We start from the raw sequence: 22,616 nt of genomic DNA, 5'->3' as shown, positions 1-22,616 counted from the left end.
TCCTGGTTTTGGCTTAGCTGAAAGTATCCAAGATGTTATGGCTGGTGCTTCCAATACAACCTACACAAATGTTTGTGCTGAGTCAGACTTTCAAACTCGTAGTAATGGGAAAGCAAGAAAAAAGGAATTGGCTGAAATTGTGTTCTGTCACTTCCATGTGTTTAAGCACCCTGATTTAGGGCATAGTGCTGAGTGGAGCGTGACCAGGTCTGCAGTGTGCCGTTTGCTTGATTTTCACAACCATAGGAATGCTGGGGGACAGTCTGAGATTCTCCTCTTGCCTTATGGCCAAGTCATTGCGAGACTCTGTGGCACAAAGAATACAAAAATACTGGTTTTCATACAGCACTAATAATTGGCTACAGCTAACAACAGTTCCAGAGTTCAACAGACACGGTTTTCTCTCTCACTTTGTGTGCCAGTTGCCATGGTAAAGCAGGAAGCACAACCCAGGCATTTTCCTAAAGGGAAATTGAAGTCATGAAGGAGGTAGGAAAGGGAGTCAAACCCTGAGTTCAGTTGCTGAGTAGGAAAAAAAGAGTATTTTGTTTAACCTAATGATTCATCTGCTTTTTAAGGGGAACGAAGAGCAGGCTGAACTGCAGGTATGTCCACTGAGGCTAAAACCACAAGAACCCCTCTCTGTTTTTTGTGTATATTCCCAGGGTAGAAGAACAGGCAGATACTAATAATATTCACTTCCACGCTACAGCTCAGAGATTGGATCAATGATGGCACTGCAAGAATCCAGAGAACCAGGGAACTTAATAAATAATTTTTTTAAGTTCTTGCTTGTCCTTTAGAAATCAACAGAAGTGCATACATGATGCATTTCATAGTAACTTCATAGTAACTTCATAGTAACTGCTTTTGTTCCAGCTTGACTTCCCCTCTACAAGCACTGAGGTCCCAAAGTGTTTCCATGCTCTGCTCTGCATTGCTCTACATTATCACAGGCAAGGCAGAATTCTGCAGGAGATGTGCTAAATGGGAGGACATGGCTGTGCATCAGCCTGGTGGAACTAGAAATGGTAAGAAAAAAGATGAATTTTACCCTTGGAAATTTTAAAGCATTTCAGATAATGGTAATTCTACAGAAGTCTCCAAGCCCTCACTTCATTTTCAGAGCTGCAGAGCAGCTGCAGCACTCATAACCTCCAATCAGAAAAGTGTGTGATCAGGCCCTAACCATCCCCACAGTCAAAACCCAGACAACCACAGCTTAGTGCCTAGGCCACTCACACAACAAAAGAAGGGCTCAAACTCCATGTCAGAGGAAGACAAATGCATTTGCACTGCATTCATAGACGAAATCCAGGAAAAAGAAAATGTTCCAAAACATCACTAGGGCACAGGTCTGTTTTTATAAAAACTCCAGTTTAATCTCATGGCTGAGACCTGGCAAAACATTTTTCTTTTGTGGCTGTTGTTTTTCTCTCTTTTTTTTAAAGCAATAAAGCATAAAGGCAGGCAAGTCCACACCAGGAGCAAAGCTTAACAAAAATACAAACCATCAGAGCTAGCAGGAGAAATAATCATAAACCAGGGCCAGTGGGATGGGGACAGTCCTTTTCTGTCTGGTCAGACAGTGTCTGACTTCCAGCCCTTCCCTTGACCTGGCAGCAAATAGTATTTCAAAGGGAACCAGTGCCTGCAAGAACAAGATCTAAGGTTTGGGCTGCTGCATGGAGCCCTCAGAAAGCTCTTGTCTCCTGCCATCCTTCCTTTCCAGGGCTGTTAATGTCTTGCTCCATCTCCAGTTGAATTCAGTGGCAAGCTTTCCATTCCTTGCTTGGAACACAATTAGTTATCACCAAGCATTTACATCAATTAGGAGCAAGCAAAAGGTAAACAAATAGGGATCAGCTACAGCTTCTCCCCCACCCCTAGAGATTATTTTTTTTCCTGGAGATGGAGAGAAGCAAAAAGGACAACTGCAAAACCTGGGAATGCCTGAAAGGTAGTGTATGCTCCAGCAGATTGCATTTTGAAGGACTGTGGAGAAGCTTGTGGTGGAAAGCTAAATCAGTTCTTGCACTCTGGTCTCCTCTGATCTCATCCCTCCTCTCCCAGGACAAGATCCTGCTCAGGAAGGCAAATTCAGGCCTTCTGCCCACCACAGATTAGCCAGAACTAATTATCTTCTCCTCTCTGGGCAAAAAGCCAGTTGATCTCACACCCTCAGTGCTACAAAAGTTGCAGCAGAAAACAGTTCCATGCATCAGCCCAAGTTTCACAGATGTGAAGGATTCTATTTAGGCAATTCTTTCATTTCAATTACACTTCCTTTTTAATATATTTATATAGAATGTTCTTTTATATATATATATAAAAATTTAACACAATATTCACCACTACAGGCATTTCAGAATTCATAAAGAAAAAAGACTTTAATTGCACCATTCGGACTCTGGACAGGAGAAAATGTTGCAGGGCTTTATGGATGCTCTCTAAGAGAGGCCTAAGTTCCTCTGATGCTCTAAAGGCAAAAAAAAAGAAGTGCTTCAGTCTTTCTGAAGTGATAGCATGGGATGCACAGCCCAGAGGAATGTGTTTACAAGGTAAAATACAATCCTCATTTCTGTTTACTCTCCCACCACTAAGGCAGCTCCCACATGAGCTAACATTATCCATGTCCCTCCTTTCCATCAGGGGATTCTCATCTTTGCCAGCCCAACCATTTCACTCTGAGCTACACTTAACAGAAGCTGCACAAACCCCCTGACTACATGGGAAGAAAAAGTGAAATTTAGTCACTTGTCTCCCATTGGTAAAAGTCCACAAGCAACACATACTGGTGATACCATATCGTGTCTGAGACTGGGGCCATCTGCGAACTTGGGAATAGCCTTTACACTCTTCACAGTCTCAAGAGAATTGAAATGTGCTGCAGGGTCCCTGAAATGATCCTTGCAGAGCTGCAAATGATGGGCTAGTCTGTTTAGGAAGGTCCTTTCCACAATGCCAAGAAAAACCGACTTAGCTCTCCTGTACACAAAACTTCAAATTCTGGGCCAGACCCATCTCTCATAAATCTGATCTATCCCTCTCCATAATGCTTCACAGAAAAAAACCCAAACCAACCCCCAAACAAGCAAAAAAACCCAAATCCTTTCTTAAAGTCTCTAGTGTTGCAGGGTTGTGCTGGAGGGCAGGAGTTTGGTACCCACAATGTACCACTGCAAACCCCTGAATTTCAGAAGAGCTTCCAGTCTCAGGTTCAGTTTGCTACTGCAGAGTGGCAGAGAACAACCTAAGGGCTCTGAAGCAAAGATGACATCGGGTCTGACCCTGAAGCTGACCTCAGGAATGACTTAATAAGGTTGGATCTCAGGAAGCTCCAATCACACAGTCAGCACCATTCGATGGGAGACGTCTTGTGGCTCTGTCTATCAAGCTCTGGTCCTTGAAGCTGACTGCAACTATCAGTGTCAACATGGATGCATCATCAAGCATTACAAACTCTGCAGAAGCCTGAGTCTGAAGTTGGGAATGGTGACACCTGTGCAATGGTGCACCTTGAAACTGAGCAAGTACTTTCAGCTCTGCGGGATATGGGGCTTTATCTCAGTGCTCTTGATACAAGACCATGGAGCTATAGCGATGTGCCTGCGTTAAGCTCACTTGGCTAGGCTCTTGGAAGTTCAATACAGCAGCTGAAGGCTGGAGATGAAATTGTAGCTAGAGATGGGATCGAGCTACAAAATAGAGATGTCGTTACAGAATCTCTGCTTAATTAAAATCCAGGACCTGGATCTGAGTTCAAATTCTGAAACACCTTTAAAAAGTATAGTCTGGATACAGAGTTTAGTTGAGGCTGATCTTTAATATTAAGTAAAGATTTGTAATAATTTTCTCTTGCAGGAGTTTCACCACTTATGCCAAAAATGCTCTTACTTACTGGAATGCTGTTAAGAGTTGAGACAATGTATTATATACAAATTGTCAGACCTCATTTCTTGTTCATAGATCAGCTTATATGAGAATAGGGAAGGGGAACAAAAACCAACGGTTTTAAGGTGCCAAGGTTTCATCACATTTTCTTTTTCTTTTGATACATTACTTCGTGAGTGTCGCTGGCTCCATTCCAGATGCCTTGGCAGTCAACATTTCTAGAAACTGCGAAAATATAAATCCCTGCCCAAAGTAAATTATTTTGTTGATGCCAAAAAAAACTGGGCATCATTTCCACAACTTTTACTTTCTGTAAAGCCTCATCACGATACCTCGTATCACACCTTCCCAAGTCATTTGCCATTACTCCAGTCATGGTGGTTAAAAGCTTTCCCATGAGACAGCTAAAAAACGTATTTGTGTGCCATGTAAATGTAGCACAGAGCTGTGCTAACTATGAGGACTGGCAATCCCCTAGTTTTAATGAGAGGCTGCACGGGCATCTTATGGTCTGGGAGGAGGATAATACAATTGTCATGAAGCTGTATATTCTGGATCTGCTGTCCACGGCTTGCCCAGGTAAAGCATAGGCTGACCTGTGAGAGAAGCATAGCATCTGTGAGAGAACATGGACCTGAACAAGAACTCCAGGCTCTCGTCTGGTTTAACATTCTCCCTCAATAGAACTGACAGCACTGACTTAGTTCTCTGCTCTGTTCCTTTTTATATGGCATTATGCACAAGTGAGGAATACAATGGTGAGGATCAAAGACTGCACTGGTGACAAGGAAAAGCCTTCTTGTTTTTTTACACTCCCTTTGGATATGGCAGGAGAAAATTCTGCTGAAGATATGTTCCTTGCACTTGTGGGCCCAGAACTTCTCAAAAGTACTCTGACATCTCTCCCCTTTAGCAACCGAAGAGTGCAGAGAAAGCACTGTACAGACTCTGGGCCCTCCAGCCACAATGACACTAATTAAGTGACACATTCAGTATAAACCAAGAGCTCATGGGTTGAGTTTGCTAACAAAAAAAGCCCTGAACATACATCCATTGGGAAATTCTGGCTGACACTCATTGTGGTGGCTATAGCACTTCCTACCAGATGCTCAGTTACTGCTTAAACTATAGCCCATAACACCCATCTGAGGGGCTACAGACTCAGGCATCTCCATGAATGATGGCCCCTGCAAGCACCATTACGGGGACAATCTCAGTGCTGGCAGCAACACCTGTCTTCCCGTCTCCTCCGTAGTCACTAGTGAGGTTTAAATTGCAGAGACAGCACGTGCTGTACCTGACTTTGCAATCACCCACAGTCACATACCAGGGAATAGATGAGCCTGTGGTTAACGTGGAGTTAGAGGCTTTATAAAGGAAGCTTTAATTCTATTCCCACGGCAGCTGTTGCCTATATGAATGTGTATCTGCCTGTAACAATAACAGCCCTTCAGGAGAGAGTTTAATTCACTTCAAATCCCCCTCCCAGGATATTGTTCATGATCTGCTCTGCAGTCCCACAAATCATCCTCTTTACCATACTCTTAATCAATTTGAAAGCACTGAGGGGCAGGGCAGTAACAACCAGCCATGCTCTCAAAGAAATAGTATAAAATCACAAGGAGATGAAGTTTAAAGGAGGAAGAAGCACCTGGGGACATGCCACACAGTGGCAATGAAAGACCAAGGGTCAAAGATATGTCAGCCAGGGTGCAACAGGGCAATAGCCCAAGGACATGCAGATCAGAAGATCCTCTTGCTTTTCTCTGCTGTTGGCAGCGTGGAGCACAGCTGGAGATAGTTGCAGAGGTGTCACATGGCTTTCAGCAACGATAAAAATAGTTGATACTGGCCTCTGTTATGACCCTATCTTTGCTTTCATTGGTACCAGCCTGAGAAGTCTCTACTGCTGGACAGTCAGCTACACGCTTATTCCTCAGTCACACGGATCTGGTCTGCCCAAGGAAGGTGTGGCTGAGCACAAGACTCACGAGCAGGACTTAGAAGATTAAAAGAACAACTAGGCATTTCCTGCCCAGCTACTTTCATTCCAGCCCTTGCACATGCTGCAAAGAGCACACCTTTGATGCAAGGACAGAGCTGGAGGCAGTGCCTTCAGGTTGTATGTTTGTCACTGGAACATCCTTGAGTGTCTCACACCCTGTGTGACTTGCTCATGCCAGCTTCACCTCTCTCTTCAGCTATCCCCAGTCTCCTGCACTATTTATTTACACTGTCTAAATCAGACAACAGAGATGGATAGGCACGGTCCTTCACTGGTGGCTGGGAAACAGTGGAAGGACTTACCTCCTCAGCAGATGTTGTCCCCCTGCACTCTGGGCTGCAGTGCTTTGGAACAGTGTTTCCTCCCAGCCCTCTTTTCTAATTATACCAAGATTTATTTTTCCTTTTTTCCATAGGGAGGATGAGACTTTCACAGAGCTTGTTAGACAATAAGTATGAGGAAATGCAAGTTCCCTGGGACTGGCTTACAAAACAAAGCAGACAGTGAGGGACTAGGCAGGGGTGAGAAAGGGAAGGAAAAGCAAGACAAAAAGACTATGACCCTCCATAGCAAAATGCTTTGCAGGAAACTGTAAAAGATTTGGGTCCATCTTGCACAAAATAGTTATAACAACAGCAAAATGGCAACAGAGTTGGTCTTGGACACTCCCATCCCATCCACCACAGAAAAGGAACAAGAGAAGCAGTTGCTATTCGATCTGCCTCCCACTTCGTCCATCCAGAATCACAGATCGCCTCTGGGGCTGGTAAAAGCAGCTGGTAGAGGTCTCCAGTCTCTGGCCATTCTTGGGGATGGTCATTTTGTTCCGCAGCGTCACCCCCTCAGGCGTTGTCCGCGAGGTCTCAGACAGATCGCCACAAATGGGGCTCGAAGAGGTGGTCTGAGTGGGGCTCCTTATGGGTGATAACAACACCCTGGAGTCTGCTGAAGAGGAAGGGTGGTCCATAATGGGGAAAGGGGGACTGAAGAGAATCAGACTCTGGGGCCTCCCGGGCCTAGATCTATAGGAAGGCTTGGAGAACCCTGATGGCCTCTCCATCTTTGAGGACTGTGGGTTATCTCCAGCTGTCTCCCCCTCAGAGGTGCGCTTTCGGCGCAGAACAGGGCCGTCTAGAGTGGGGTGATGACTGGACTGAGATGGCTCCAGCGGAGAGCCAAGGCTGCTGTGCCAAGGACAGGCTGAGTCCTTTTGAGCTGGATCACTGTTTTCTTTCTCTGCTTTGGCTTTCTTCTCTGTCAGCGGGCTCTTGGGGGCCTCCAGGTGGCTCCATGCCACCCGTTGAGTCTGCCTGACGGCCTGCTTGGCTTCTGCTTCCTTCTTCTCAGCCGGCGGAGCGGCATTCTGAGCCTGCAGGGGCTGGGGGATCTGGGTGTACTGAATCTTGGGTGGTATCACAGGCACCGCTCTGGCCTGGCACATCTTAATCATGAAGGAGGTCCTGACCGCCGACACGCTGACAGGGGCAGAGTTACGACGGCCAGTGGTGGCATGGGCCACTGCCAGGTAATCCAACTCTAGATCCACATGGGCATTGAAGTGAGATCCCCAGGGAACACCTTTACTGGCAGCAGGGCAAGCAGTTGGCAGTGATGGGACAGAATCACTGCTTTTTACTTCCTTCTGCCCACACAGGAGGTTCCCAGGGGCAGAGGGCACGGACAAGCTCTCGAACGTGAAGAAATCTGGGGCTGGAAGGAGTGAATCCAAGTTGAGGGATGATGGCCTAGTCTTCACTTTGCGAGGTGTTTCTTCACCTTTATTACTCAGCTGTGACTCAGTAGCAGAGCACAATGCTTTGGTAACAGTCTCTCCTCCCAGGGCAGTGTCCTGAGACATGGATAACTCCTCCTTTGTGTTCTTCACCTGTGAAGAACTGCCTGGGCTATTTTGGTATGGTAAAGACAGTTCAAGCTTTGACCTCCAAAGGTTTTCTTTGCTCACATCCGCTTCCTTTTCCTCTGGCTCTGAAAGAGGGATTCTGGAGGGTCCTTCTTTCTTAGCTGGTGCTTCCTCCCTGCTGAGGGAGTATCTCAGCTCCTCAGGTTTTGAAGGTTCTTCTGGAGGACTTGTGCCATTCTCGTCTTGCTTAGCTTTGCCCAGACTAGGGGAGGAGATGGGTTGTGTTTTGGGAAGCTCACCAGTCACTGGCAGAATGTCACTGCATGGTTGCTGCTGGTCAGTGGCATCTATGAAAGAGAATGGGATAGTCCACAGACTCATCACTGTGTCTTTACTGTCCAAGGAGAGGCTGCGACTGAATCGTGGCCTAAGAGAAAGGCCTGTCTCTGCTCTCTGGCTCTGTGGCTGAAACTCCTGTATCATCTTCTCCTGAATGTCCTTAAAGGTGGGGGAATGGAGTGGGCTTGTAACCCACTGGTGATCCTCCCAAGGCTCCACAAGTTCTAAGCTCTGCACATTATCTGTCCAGGTATCCTCATCATCCTGGTCACCAGCATCATGGGTTCTGCTAACGGTATTGCCCTCCTTCAGCTCCGGGATTCCAGCTCCACTCAGCGCCTTGGAGGAGAATGTGTCCCTTTCATCAGCAGTCATTATCTCAGGCTTCTCCCTCTGAGTCTGGACTCTGGTAAGACCATCCTTTTCCCTCTGCAGCTGGCAAGTGCTGTCTTTTTCTCTCCCTGACTCTGGACATGCTCCTTTGGAACAAGAAAATTCATCACTTGGGGCAACCTCATTAAATTCTGATTGTCTATGAAGCTTCCAGTCCAGGGGAGGAGTGAGACATTCACTCCTGCTGTCCACCACTGGGTGGTGGTTCTTTGGAGCAGTTGTGCCAGTTGGAAGTGCCCCCAGTTCTGGTAGGGCTGAAGAACCACTCTGCTGTGCAACCACATCAGACTGGCAGTTGTGGAGGCTGTCTTGCCGTTCCATGCCGGTGGCACCAAATAAAGGCACTTGAATTGTTATCTGTGGTGTTCTGCTTGCAGATTTGTGCTCAGACAGTGTTGGACTCTGCCCTGGGCCAGAAGAACAACCATCTGTTTGTACTGAAGAAGAGGATTCAGAAATTAGGCCCGTCTTGGGGACAGCTGCTGGCAAGAGCAAGAGCTCCTCTTCAGGTTCGATAATTTTCAGTTCCTGCTGCATCTCTGGCCACAGCGGTTCTAGAAGGGCATTCGCAGGGTCCTCCTCAGCCTGAAAAACAGAAGAAATGCCATGACCTGGCGGCTCACAACTTACCAGTAAATATCCCTCCATTTTCCTCAAATAGCCGTCTTCGAACAGACAGGCTCCTGGATGAGCACACTCACGGGTACAGAAACACGCATACTGCTACCAGTTCAAGGAAGGAAATACATCTATAAACAAGTGGGTTTATGGAGGAGAAGACCCAAGGTGCAGCCAAAATGAGGCCTGGACAGATGTACTGAAAGAGTGAGGTGAACGAGTAGCTGGAATGTCTCAGCCTGTTTCTCAGCTCTTCCCATACAGGCTCGTGTGGCCTTGCCAGAGGATCTGCATTCCCAAATTACACACGAACTGGACTGAATAATCTATTCAAGGAGCTATGCCAACAGATCTTTAAATAGATGTCCAGAGATGAGTATCACTGTAAGAAACTTGGTGAAAAATCTCTGCTAGACATACAGAGAAGGCAAAAATAATAATTTTTTTTAAAATAGCATGTAGTGAATGGAAGAAAAAAAGGACTGTTCAGGCTGTCCAGGACAAATGGGACAGCAAAAATAGAAGGGGAATTCAGAGGCCATGGGTCAAAATACTCAGACATCCGGACAGTCTCACATCTGGAGAGTCTCAGAGCAGACAGATTGTACTGACCGCAATCATATAAGTTACAGGAAAAGACCAAATGGGTTCGGTAGGTAGTTGTGTAAAGGTAAATCACCACATGGTAGTGTGGACAGAAGTGAAATCAGTGCATGGTCAATTCTAGACCCTGTTTAGCCTAGGTCATAGACTGAGTTTTCATGACTATGGACACACAATGGAACTTCAAACAACCTGCCAGTCACCACCATGACATCGTCCCCCATCTTTTTTCTCGTTACTTCTTCCTTACCGCATCCCTTAAGCGTGACCCTTCTTCTGTCTTAGCCATCTCGATCTTCTGCTGGCCACAGCTGCCTTCTGAGGAGATATCCTTCATCTTGAGCTGTTGTTGCTCTGCCTTGTCTTCAGGGAGCAGCCCTGTATGAACCCCTGAGGCTGTTGTTTGTTCCAAGGTGGGACTCTGCTCTGAGGACTGCCGGGGGCTGCTGGTGCTGCTTGTACAGCTGCTTTGCCCACATAACATCTCCAGATTTTCTCCTGCTGGCTGTGGAGTTTGTAAGGACTCGGGTTTCCTGGCTGCCACCAGCTCCTCAGGGTGAGAGCCTGGATCAGAAACACAAATGAACAATGTAACTACTTGTGACTGAAAGCATGTGCCCTGAGATAAAGCCGTGCTCTTTCAACCCAATGCCAACTAATAAAGCTTGCAGAGCTCCCTCTGAGCCCAACAGGATGTTTCTGGGAGGCCACCCACCTCCCCGGTCTCATCATTGCAACAAGCACCAACCTGACCTGCTGCTGCCAACACCCACCCTGCTACAGCTTGGTCTCTTTCGTGCCACAAGAGCAGGCTGGAGCAACCTCCCCACCACCGAGCTGCAGGGCACCTCCAGTAGCCCGACAGAGGCTCCACGTTGCCCTCCTTAACACAATTTTACCTCTGGCTGCTGCCGCTGGCAGGGTGGGCCCCAGCTGTTTCTCCTTCCGCTCCAGCACCTGCTCTGTCCTTGTGTGAGTTCCTGCTTCCAAGGCAGAAGGGCTCGTGCTCTCGGCCACCAGAGAAGACAGCTCCTCCAGGCTGGAGAGGGAAAGCTTCTCCTTGGCGGGCAGGCGGCAGGGAGTGCTGTTGGTGCTGATGACTGCGGATACCCGGAGGGGGACAGAGACGGCAAAGGGCTCTGAGATGTTCAGGGCTTTCCTCTGGTGACGAGGGGAGGCCTCCAAGGGAAAGAGGCTGCTTGGGAAGCCTGACTTGGCAGCTGTTTCGGAGGTGTAGAACATGCGGCCGCCTTTGGGGGAAGTCTGCTCATTTTCAGCATCCTCTGTTACCCGGAAGACCTTCAGCTGCTCAGGTGGTGACTTTGCCTGCGGTGTCCGGGGAGGACCTTTCTCCCCACTCAGCTCTGAACTTCCTTTGGCCCCCATGGCAGATCCTTCCCGCTCCCACTCATTCTCCTTGCTGAGGTCATATGAGCTGCCTGTGCCTCCAGTCCGTATCTTCATCACCGGAACAAAAAACCCTCCAGTAGTCACTGACCGTTTGAATCTGCTCTTTTCATCCTCCCCTAGAGGTGGGAAGACAGGAGGGAGTCAGTGGGAAGAAAAGCACTAACAAGCAACCTTGCTCTGTGAGGAGCCCTCCTCAGTCTCTTCAGGGATGAGTCCTGCCCTGTCGAACACCCACATTTCCCCAGAGAGATGAGGACAGCAGACACTGAAGACCTTCCAGGCTCCAGCCTTGGAGTCTCCCTCAAACTGTGCAGGCAGGGCTGGATAGGATGCCCTCCAGTGGAAATCACCTAAGACTTTTATTAGAGGCCCCTCTCAATCAGATGCAGCCAAGTCTAGGGCTAGTGTGCATTGCCCACAAAGATCACAGCTCCAAGCTTTGTTGGCTTACTGCAAGCACTTTTCACTGCTTTATACTTTTCCTTATACATGGGAATTTTGTACCCAGAATAACCAAGAATGAAATCAAAGCAATCCCGCTGATAATAAAGATGCAGCTAGGCACCGTGGTAACTCTCAGGTGCATGCCCCAACGTAAAAGACACAGAAAAGGGTTAAAAATGCATGTACACAAAGGTGGGGGCACATGTCAGCAGCCATGGCACAAGCATACAAAGATACACGGTACGGTGAGATAGGCAAAGAAACAGACCACCACATCCACGCAGGCACGGGGGAAAGCTGAGAATGCAGAGGTGCAATCCTGCGCCCTTACAGTGTAGGTTATTGACGTCTCACCTTCCACTGGCAGGGAACACAGCGAGTCCATGCTCTTGGCGGGCCGAATAGTTGCTTTTTCTGTGGAGAATGAGTTTTAGAAACAGGCTTCAGATCCTGCGGCTTGGTAGGTTTCAGCCCATAAAGACCAAAGGCTACATATAGATAGGCATGCCAGACAGACATCAAAGTTATTTTCCATTTCCAAGCATTCCCCCTCTGTATCCACACCATGCAGCTTATTACCCACAACACTTGTTCACACAGCTGGCGATCTGCTAGTGCTAACAACAGCTTTGCACCTGCTGGACATGTGGAGAGCTATACTTAACCCAGCCAGTCAACACCATCTCCACTGTGGAGCAGTTAAGCATCCCTAAAGCTGTTATGTGCCACTGCCCTCCCCAATTAAGTCAGGCTATTTGTTGTGAGGACTTTTTAACTAAACTGATATAAATGCCTTCTCACCTCTCACTCCTGATAGCAAATGTTCGGTTATTTTTACGTTGCACTCCCAGGCTCTTTGCTGGCATGAGCATGCCCTGCCTCCAGCACGTACTTCAGGAAATTTATGAGGGCAGTAAGGAACCTATTTTCCTGGTCATCCTAGCTGGACATGCTTGTCCAGAAACAAGCTGCCATTTGTCACCAGACACTCTACAGGTCTGTTCCTGAGAGGTTTTGGAAGCACGTAGCTGTTACCTCTCTGAAAAGGTGAGATGGGGGGAATGTAGCTGGCAAGGAAGACAAGTTCGTCTCTTGCAGCCCAAAAATGATCCGTGGAGCTCTGGAAAATGTCTGGGAGCAAAGTTTGCTGTTTATAATGTTGCACAAAGTAGGTAAGGCAGAAAATGAGCAGGCTTGTTGGACTTCATTTGTTTATATAATTGAGGCTTCTGGGACTGACTTTCACATGGGCATAGGAGAAACTCAGCTACTTTTTGCATTTATATGGAGTCCTGGCTACCTTTTACGTTCATATGGCATGATGTCTTGAGTACTGGCTCCGCTTCCCCAGAGGAACAGAATTCAAGCTGTGGAGCTCCTGTTTTATGTGACTTACAGACTTGTGTGCATGGACACAAACTGTGTTAAAGCATGTGCTGAGTTTCAACAGCAAGTTCATCTGTTTCCTCACATCAGGCTGTAAGCAGAGAGCACACAAAAATACAACACGGCAGCGCTAAAGCACTGCTGCTCAAAAGCACTACTTCAGTGCCTAAATCTCTGCACACCGTTGTGCATTTTTGTGTCCTGCTGGTGAAAATGTACAGCCTCCTGTCACTCGGTACTGTGCTTGGAACAAGACTCAGCCCCCACGATCACTGGGCTCCAGTCATTCCTGGGCACCCTTGGGTTAGCACTATTTTGGGACAGAGTATTCCTTATCAAAGTGGGAAGGTGATCCTGTGATCAGAATAGGAAGGAGAGCTATTTCGAGGTCTGCCATGGGCACCCTGTGTGAGGCCATCTGTACATGCAAAACATGGGGGAAGGCAGGGGTCCAAAAAGAGCTGGATCCAGCATTTGGCTTCACACTCACTTCTGATCCAAATACAGCCTCTCTTATGTGTGGTGGTAGGTAATGTTGCCTACATTAACTACTTTATTTTAAGTCTTGCAATGTCTGGTACCGCTCCTCCAAACATCAGCTCCTGGAGTCATGAGATTATCCAAAAAAAAATCCCACCTTCATCTTCTTTTCAAAAAGAAAATTTCTTGTCTTGGAGATACTAAAAAAATCTAGGATGCATAAACCCAAACCACTTCTTTATGAATTCAGGTAAAAAAGGGTATGTTTTCTTTTAAAAATTGTGATTATTTTTCAGTCAGCTTCATGATTTTTAGAACTTGAGTCATCATTCCTGAACACTGGGAATTGGCACTGCCATGTGATTTCCTAGGAAGCGGAGTGTTTAAGAGATTGTAGCTCAGAAAGGGCTAGAACCTGGGATTACAGCCAGGAGAAAAGACAACTTCTCTCTTGTAAATTCTGCAAAAGTAATAGCTTCCCTCAAAGTGCTGAGAGCCAGGAGCCACAGGAACTCCTGGTGCCTTATTTTTCTCAAAGGCATTGAACACTGAAGTTGGTTCTTTAATGCCCTTTAGTGGAAGGACAGCCTGGAAGGACAACCATTCACCCAGTGCCATGTAAGGAACATTAGGAGCCAGAGGCTGGCTGGGCTGGAAGAGTAGACTAATCCAAATGTACACAGCATTTCCTAGTCCCCAAGCTTGACAGCTGGGCCAAACAGGAGCCTGTTTATCACATATCAAAATGAAATATTTACTGTAGCAATGTGGCATATCCTCCTGAAATGGTGCTTCTCGCCATCATGTGAAAATGCGTCGTCCATGAAAGCAGGCAACAAATATGACCCCATTAGACTATCTCAAGTCTAATGGTATTAATGTCACATGGATACAGGTTGCCCCATGTTATCAATATCACAGGAGAAAGTTGCAGAGAGAAATACTTAACTGAAAAGTGTGTTCTTACCAGAGAGCTTCTGTGCCCTTACGAAGACACTCCCGTTTCGACTCAGTTTAGACTTTGATTCTGAGCCAGAACGGCCCAAGTTAAATATCGACTTCCATTTCTTGGACTTGGTAGATAATTTTCTTCTGGAAGGAAAAAAGGTTCAGGAGGTTACCAAACCCCAGAGACTTTTGTCTTTTTAATATCCCACAAAAGCCTCTGAGCTCTCTCCCCTCAACACTGTCCTGCTTTTCTTCTCACACCTCTTTTAATTCTAAGACATGCAAGGCAGAGCTACACAACCAACTTCTTCTTTTCTGTAAGTAATTTATCTGTATTGCTGATTTAACCATGTCATGGATGGAATGACACCTGAGCAAACTCTTCAGAGAGGTGGCTGTGGCATCATGCTACAGCAACTGTGATTGACTAAGCAAGCAACCATGCCTGTCTCCAGAAAGGAGAGGTTTCCAAGTCTAGAACTATCTTGCAGTAAAGAAAAATTGCTTTTTAAATGGGTTTTAATGTCAGAATGCAAGATAAATTCCAGAGAACCGATGGAACTGTTACTATTGCCCGGTGCACAAAGCTGTCCTTTCAAAGTCCTCATGTCTTATGAGTTTTATGAATTTGCAAAACTAAAAGGATCTCTTCATACAAACTAGCTACTAATACTTCTCAATGAATTTAATCATAGGTGTTACATGATCATATGCTATTGTAATGTACCAACCAAAAGGAGAAGGCTTAAGGGAATTAATTTCTAGTAAATGCCAATGGAAGTGAGACACCAGTTCCCCGTGTCTCTTTGAAAGTCCTAGCTTTAAACAGAAAGAAGCTGCTACTCCTGAAGCCAGTTTTCTTCTATGCATATTACTTCATGAAGCTCTGTTTCAGTTCCTTCACATACCCATTCTGACTCCTCCTTCAGTCTCCCCTCTTCCAGAGCAAGAACCTCTTATCTCCCTATCTTGCTCTCCAAAATGGGCTTTCTACTGCCATAGTTCCACTTTTATTTCAGATCAGTACTCAAAGGAGCACAAATCAGTCCTACAAAGAGGATTAATATCTTGGGCATAAGACTTTTCTCTTCAAGTGAGAAAGCAAAAGGCACTCTAGAGGGGCAATACACCCTTTTGTCTTAAGCTGGTTATCCTCTTGCCAGTATTCTGTTAGATGGCTCATTTTTGCTTTAATACATCAAGTGCAAAGAAATACCTTTGCTACGGTGCTTTGTGGGTCAGTAGATTAATGAGCCTCCTGCTGCAGAGGCTATAAACTCTCAGAACCAGGCAGTAGAGTGGCCATATATTAACAGATAGATAGACCAATAGATAAATACTTATGCTGGGCAGCACTGCCAACAACTGCAGCAACCTCAGCTGAAATCGAACTCTACTCCTGGCGTACGCACAGGTGGCATAGGTGCCACTATGTAAATATCTCTCCATACCAGGAGTGAAAATTCGGTTTATTGCTTGGCTATGAGTGCAGAGGAACCTTGAGAACCATGAAGCTGAGCAGGTCAATGTCACTAGGTGCGCCGTGGACCAGCCGCCAGCAGGTGGAACTCGTAGGAGAGCTGTGTCCAGACCTGCTCCATGCTCAGCCCACCTCTAGCCAAATCCTGAGCTGACCCAAGGATGCAAAGAAATTAATTCTTCCTGCAGGAGGTCTGCGAGGTTCTGCCCTGATGGAGGGATGAGGACTAGTGAATCTATGAATTCTGTACCCAGCAACTGTAACACTTCTCAAAAGAGGCACAGCTGCTCCTGAGAAGGGCACACAATTTTCTCTCAATGGTGGCTATAGATTCACGTGTGCAAGTGTGGGGGTATCACACTAACAAAAGTCTCGTTCCTCATCATGCTGGGGAACCTGCACTAATTTGTTTGCATTTTACGCTCCTCTTAGCACTTACTTGCTATCAGGAAGGTCAACAACTGTGTGGAAGAGGGACCCAGTTACAGGGACAATTTCAGGCAAGCTGTTCTCTCTCCTCTCCTTCCGAGCAGGGTGGGAGGCTGACAGACTCCGTGCCTGTGCTTCTTCCAGGCTCACCAGTTTCATTGGCAGGGAGGTTGAGGGGAGGGTCAGACTTTTCACAACCGATGCGCTCTCTGAAAAGCAAGAAAAGACATTCCAGCCTGGGGTGAGGAGAGACAAGAGAAAGAGCTTCACGTCTTTATTTGACTGGAACATCTCCTGCAGAGGGGTGACAGGAGCAGCACGTGCAGGGAGAGAGGCTTTTTGTCAGATAAGTCTTCCATCTCCCCAGCAACCTTATCCATCTGAGTGCATTCCCAGCAGGGGCCACGCTCGCCCACCAAAGGCTGCATTGCACAGACTTGCTGCCTCTGTTGTAGATGCTTAAGTGTGAAAGACGCGTCTCTGAAAACCACCAGGATTCACACACTCTCCTCCCTCCTTCCCTCCCTAGGTTTTGGAGCAGGTCAGTCCCCAGTCTAAACCTGGTGCCTAATTCTTTCCCTCACTTCCATATCTTTCTCCTTGTCTTGTTCCAGGAGGGGTGCTGTTCTAAAAACCTTCATTACTTCACCTTCCTAAGGCATTCCAGGGCTATGGAAAGCAGTGTGACCAACAGCCCTGGGAACTGAAGGTCTCTGTTTGTATGGGCAGTGGCAAAGCTGACTTCCCATATGCCACCCCACCAACATGCCTGTCCTAAACAGACCGCCTCGAGGTGCACGAAGGAATCGCAGTCTCTGGATTCCACTCAGTATGCAGCCCTACTGCTGAAGCAGGGTGCAAGCTCCTGCCTGTGCAGAGGAGTTAGGTGAAGGGGCACTTTCCCACTAAGAACTCAACTGGGACCATCAGCATGTTCCTCTCCTGACTCCACACAGCTGTTAAAGGCCAGTGGTGTTGAGCACTTGGGCCAGTTTTGGGCCAGTGACCTAGAGTACAACCAGAAGCCTTGGAATTTACTAGTCAGTGTTTTGCTGCACTGATTATGGCAGTATGGGTGCAGCTCCTCACTCTGTGCCTCTGCCAGGGTATAAACGAGGGCATAGCAATGGCACTCGCACTGGTAGTACAGGGGTGCTACAGGTCAAGCAGGGCACCACACTGGAACTGCGGGCTCCAAGGACAGACTAGTAGGAAATGTCACATGTTAAGAGAAAGGTGGATGGGACAAGCTGACACAGGGCTGGAAAGCAGAAAGGTTACTCCCTCACTTCTGCAGGTATTACAAGTCTTCCCAGTGCGTAAAACAGAAAAATGCATATTTCTGAAATTATGTGAGGTCACTGTGGATCCAAGCCCTCTCCCTTCCCAGGCTTAAAAGCATTTTAACAAACCTGTCACTAAATAATAAAAATCAGCATCTCCCAAGACTGTTCATGTCCAAGAAAGAAAAAAAAAATCTCTTTTTATAAAATGTCCCTAAGCACGAGACGTAAGTTTCTAGAACACAAAGTTAAGTTTTATCTTGGGAGTATGGCTTCTGACTTGGGTGGATACGGTGGTTGCAGGGCAGGTATCACCGGTATGAGGAATTATAATTGGGGGAGAGTGAGAGAAGAATTGAGACTGTGGCTGATAGGCTTAGAGAAAAAGCTTAGAGCAGGGTTGAGAAGCAATCCAGTGGTCTTCCTTTTGCAGAAAGGGTTAAGCCAAATGAGAACATGCAAAAGATGAGCCATAGTGCAATCTGGGAGCACACTGAAGAAGGCTAGATTCAAAAAGAAAGTGTTGGAGATGGCGATGAAGAGTACAAGAGTAATGAGGGATTGGGCTCAAGGAGTATTTGCAGGAGTCTGTAAGCACAGTAAGGGTTGACGTGCTTGGTATATTAGTGGAACGGGATACAGTTAGAGCTGGAGTACACAGCAAGTGACATGTAGAGTGGATCAGGGAGGTTGTTACCAATGTTCTCCACACAGCTGGCTTTTCTGTTGTTGCTGAAGATCTGATCCACGTGATTCAGGATGAACTCGATCACCAATTGCTGTACTCGCACCTCCAGGAAAGCTGCATCCCCATTGCAGCCAACTGCCTCAATCTCCTTTGACCTGCACCAGGAAAGAAGTATACTAGTAGCCCGAATTGCCACACATAACCCCTGGGAAGGAGAGATCAGCTTTCTTCCTGCAAGACTTGGAACAAGGATGTTTTCCCCACCCTTGCTGCACCTCTTGCTCTCCTTCCCTCATGGGCCCTCATCCTTTCTGCCTTTTCACTCTTCTAAAAAATATTTTTCCCATTTTCTCTGTCACCTCTGCTACTTTCTTTCCTGCTTCCCTTTTACATTCTTCAGCAGTAGATAAAACTGTGACTCTCAAACTCTACTCTTCTTGATCTATGCTCCTCTTCTACCTATTTCAAAGTTGGGCCTGACAGATAATGCAGGAGCCTTCAAACACTGCTTCCAGATCCCTACTCAATGCTTCAGTCATCTCTCAGTGAAATCCTTTAGAGCCCTGCTCAGGTCTTCCCTACACCAATTTTTTTTTCAGTGTTTTGCCATGTGCCCCAGTAGTCTCTTCTCTGTCCCTCCTGCACTCCCACATTCTCACTCTTGCTCTCAGCAAAGAAACATTCCTTATCTTGACATGCCCAAGTGTTGCTGAAGAAATTATCTCTGGGCAATGGATCCTTTGTAAAGTTAATGACTGGTGTGGTAGATAATAGCTTGGGGCATTGCCAAAGGATAACCCTGTAAGGAGGCTGCAGTTGCATCGCTTGTTCTTTTCTTATCCTCCCTGGGACTTGCACTTAGGAAAGATTGCGAAAGGAAACAGACCTCAGTTTTTTTGACAAGGACAGATACTAGAATGAAAATGTCTCAGTAGTAAAGGTCCACTTTGTAATAATCAATAAAGTCAACATTTGATTCATTTTCAGAACCTGCTCTGCCTGTTTTGTGATTTAAAAGGGTGAGATAACTCTTTAGAGAATGCTTTTCAGATCTGTACCTCTCTAGCCAATGTCCCTCCCTCCTGTCCTCTGCTAGCCTAGGGCTTCCCTCACCAGCTCTGCCAAAGCCCCTCTCATGCCCAGCTGCAGTACTGGACTCTCCCTGCATAGTTCCTTCCTCACAATACATGGGTATGGAATGGATGGGGAAGGGAATTTCAACAGGATACAAAATATTTCTTTTTTTTTTTCCAGATACTGTATTTTCTTGTTCTGCTTAGCTCTACAACGTATCAGCTCTGCCTGCATCTTATCTGAGCCTCTTCCCAGCCTAGTGCCAGGCATAGCAAACATGACAAACTAGTTGGTCATCTCGAGGTCTGACACCAGCTGTCATCTTAAGCCCACCAAGCTCATCTCACTTATGCTCAAGCAGATCTGGGCACAAGCCTGTAGTATTATTACCCTGTTGCCCTCCCTTCCAAGCCGTGCTGCCTCTCATCGACCCACTGCAGAAGCACTGGCAGAAATGTCATTTCCGTTCAACAGCGATGAGCTAACTTCTCATTTTTAAATCGATGTGCTCAACTTGCAAATAACAGCTTTTTTTTTTTTTATAAGAAACACACCAAACCACAAGCTTCCTCGGATGCTGGCAGTAAGACCTCAGATTATTCAACCTGGAAGAATTTTTTCTCCTTTTAAAAGCTGTTTGCTCTGCTCTACTGTTCCCTTTAGTTGTGCTGCTTTTCCTCCTCTTTGCATTTCCCTCAAAGGATGGGTCTCCAGGCTCAGGTCTGGTGCTCCCCTTGGAGTTCAGCATGGTGCTCTGGATGAGAGGACTCTCTACTGTACCTGAGGAGGTTGGGAGCCCACACCAAGGCCAGGTTTCTGGTGTGCATGTTGGTCATGTTGCTGAAGGAGGCCAGGTGAGTCAAGTGCTTGATCAGGTATTCCAATGTTCTGCAGTGGTTTCATATGAAGAGAGAAAAAAGTGTCAAGTGACCAATGCCTGCCCACTGGGACAGTGTCTTTGGTTAGCCCACAATAACAGGTTTTCTCTCACCCAATGTCCCTTTCCCAACTAAGGAAGGAAATTGGGAAAAAGAGGGAGACTCATGGGTTAAAATTAAACAGATTTAATAAAATAAAGACACCAATATAAATAACAGAAAACACACAAAAGTGTACTTAGCTACAGAATTGCAGCAGGTTGTTCCGGGAATAGCAATCATTGGCAAGGAAGAAAAAGGGAAGCTAAAAGAAAGGAGAGCAAAACCAGCCCCACCTCCCCCCAGCAAGCCCTCCCTTTTATAGTGAACTTGATGTCAATGATATAGGATACACCTGTGGGTCAGCCTGGGTCAGCTGCCCTGGATTTAGCTGCTAATGGCCTTGATCACCATGGCTGGCCACAAACTGAAGCAAAATCCCAATGCAACAAGGACGGATAGCAAGGCTCAGACCCAGCCCTGGCTTCAGAGGTGTCCCCTCCTCAAGGAAGGCAGTGTCTGCAATGGCACAGCACGCCCGAAAGGACAGAAGATTTACAACACCAGCATTTACATGGGGTGGCAGTGAAAAGCTGAACAACTGTGCTCTGGGGTGGCCAATGATGGGACATGAACCTAACAATCCTTAGCGTGATGGGTGTGAAGAAGACGGCAGACAGATGGGAGAGCGAGTGGGATGCTGCAAAGGCTGAGGGCCTCCAGCAGATCATCTTCTCCTCACCACACCCATGACACTGGCCAAGGGTGCCACGGGGGTCATACTTGGAGAAGGAGGATGATAGACTGCAGCAGGGAGAGCTTGTTCAATCTCTAACGACAGTTTGCTCAATGATATTTAAATGCCAGAAAAACTGTTGTCAGATTTGGAAATGGTGAGTCAGCTTTTGGGGATTGATTTCTGGAAATGAACTCTGGCGATGTTTCAGGCAATATTCCCTGATGGTGAGGGTCACCACACTGTTCCTCAGCACCTTGGTGGACACGTTCTCACCTGTAATGCGATGGTGGGAGCTCCTGGATGACATTTTGAATTCGTGCCAACTGCTCATCCTCGGGGAAGCGTGATACTGCTTCCTGCGGAGATGCAAGGAAAGAGTCAACCCTGGCAATGGACTCAGGGGAAAAGGAAGAGGGATAAGGAGGGTCACACGGCACAGCCTGTCTCAGAGGGAATGCTCTCTTGGTACCTTACAGAGCTATTGGTAGATGAAGTTGCTTTGTGTCCCCAGCACAGCAGAGATTTGCTGCGCTGTTATTTCACGTCTCAGTATACCCCTCCCACACGTTGGGACAGGGTGGTCTGTGTTTTGGGGAGAGGGGCGTTTAAGGACTAAGAGCTTCAATTAGGAGGTATGTTTCTTTTCTTTGTTTGTTCTTTTTCTCTTTTTAAACTTGTGCAGTGATGGGTGGAATAGAAAGAGAGGGAAAGAGAGAAGTGAAAATAATGAAAAAATAAATAATAGTTACACATCCCCCCCAGAAACTGTGTTAAAAATAAAATAGATCTTTCAAGCCCTGTGTTAGGAAAACAGCTATGGTATACATGTTCCATATTCATCAAAATAAGCAATATTTTTGGCTGCCATACAAAGATAGCTATGGGGAGTAGTTTGTGTGGGTTTGCATCTTTTATGATGGGAGAAGCCTTAGCAAAATCACTGTCCAGGTAGATGAATAAATTCTTATACTCAGGGTTAGACGAGGTTAGACAGAATCAAGGTTATACATCTTGGTCTCGAGCAAGTCTCTATGGACCACGAGCTTGAGAGCCACGATAAGCTTTTGTCTGCATTCCTAGGAGTTTACTGCATTGGTATTCATCTGTTCAGCTATTCCGTTTCAATATTTGTGCTGGGGGAGGACAAACCACCAGCGAGTTCAAACAATACATGACTGTCTGGGAACCTCCTGCCTACCCTACTGCCACTGGAGTCTGGAGCGAGTTCAAAGAAAGATGCTGGGACCCATGCTGCCAGCAGAAGCTTTGCCTACAGACAGACGTCAGCACTGCTAGGAAAGGAAGGAAATAACCCATCCCAAACCACACGTCGCTTGAACATTATGGACCTGAAATTACCAGCCACAACTAGAGAAGCATCTTCTCGTCCTTGCAGTCACTACAACATCCACAATGGTAATGTTGCCATCTCTGTTCTGGTCACTGTCGTTTCCCCAGCAGACCACTTCTCATGTACAACCACCAGCAAAAGAAACATTGCCAGTTTCAAGGCCAGAGATGAATATGAATCATGTTTAATTCCCTAACACTGCAAATTGAGGTCTATGGCCTCTAGTTTGAACTTACTCACTGGTGTGATGGCAAAGAAAAACAAGTGAGCTCAC

The 22,616-nt window shown here is 46.6% G+C and overlaps 1 protein-coding gene across 1 annotated transcript in view; it reads right to left on the bottom strand.

Annotated features, from left to right (window-relative positions):
• Positions 1 to 2,263: 2,263 nt before the first annotated feature.
• The window catches only part of ARHGAP31 (Rho GTPase activating protein 31), a 62,878-nt gene continuing 42,525 nt past the window's right edge, over positions 2,264 to 22,616 (bottom strand). The window contains exons 4-12 of the mRNA XM_068417381.1: positions 21,265 to 21,347; positions 20,116 to 20,223; positions 18,271 to 18,416; positions 16,301 to 16,499; positions 14,401 to 14,525; positions 11,922 to 11,981; positions 10,613 to 11,239; positions 9,964 to 10,277; positions 2,264 to 9,077 (exon numbers count right to left, since the gene is read on the bottom strand). Coding sequence (XP_068273482.1) covers positions 6,609 to 9,077; positions 9,964 to 10,277; positions 10,613 to 11,239; positions 11,922 to 11,981; positions 14,401 to 14,525; positions 16,301 to 16,499; positions 18,271 to 18,416; positions 20,116 to 20,223; positions 21,265 to 21,347 — 4,131 coding nt within the window. The 3' untranslated portion in view covers positions 2,264 to 6,608. The remainder of the gene's footprint in view (positions 9,078 to 9,963; positions 10,278 to 10,612; positions 11,240 to 11,921; positions 11,982 to 14,400; positions 14,526 to 16,300; positions 16,500 to 18,270; positions 18,417 to 20,115; positions 20,224 to 21,264; positions 21,348 to 22,616) is intronic.

Source organism: Nyctibius grandis, chromosome 23 (assembly GCF_013368605.1).
Source record: "Nyctibius grandis isolate bNycGra1 chromosome 23, bNycGra1.pri, whole genome shotgun sequence".
Lineage (NCBI taxonomy): Eukaryota > Metazoa > Chordata > Aves > Nyctibiiformes > Nyctibiidae > Nyctibius > Nyctibius grandis.
This window is presented reverse-complemented; position numbering and strand designations above follow the sequence as displayed.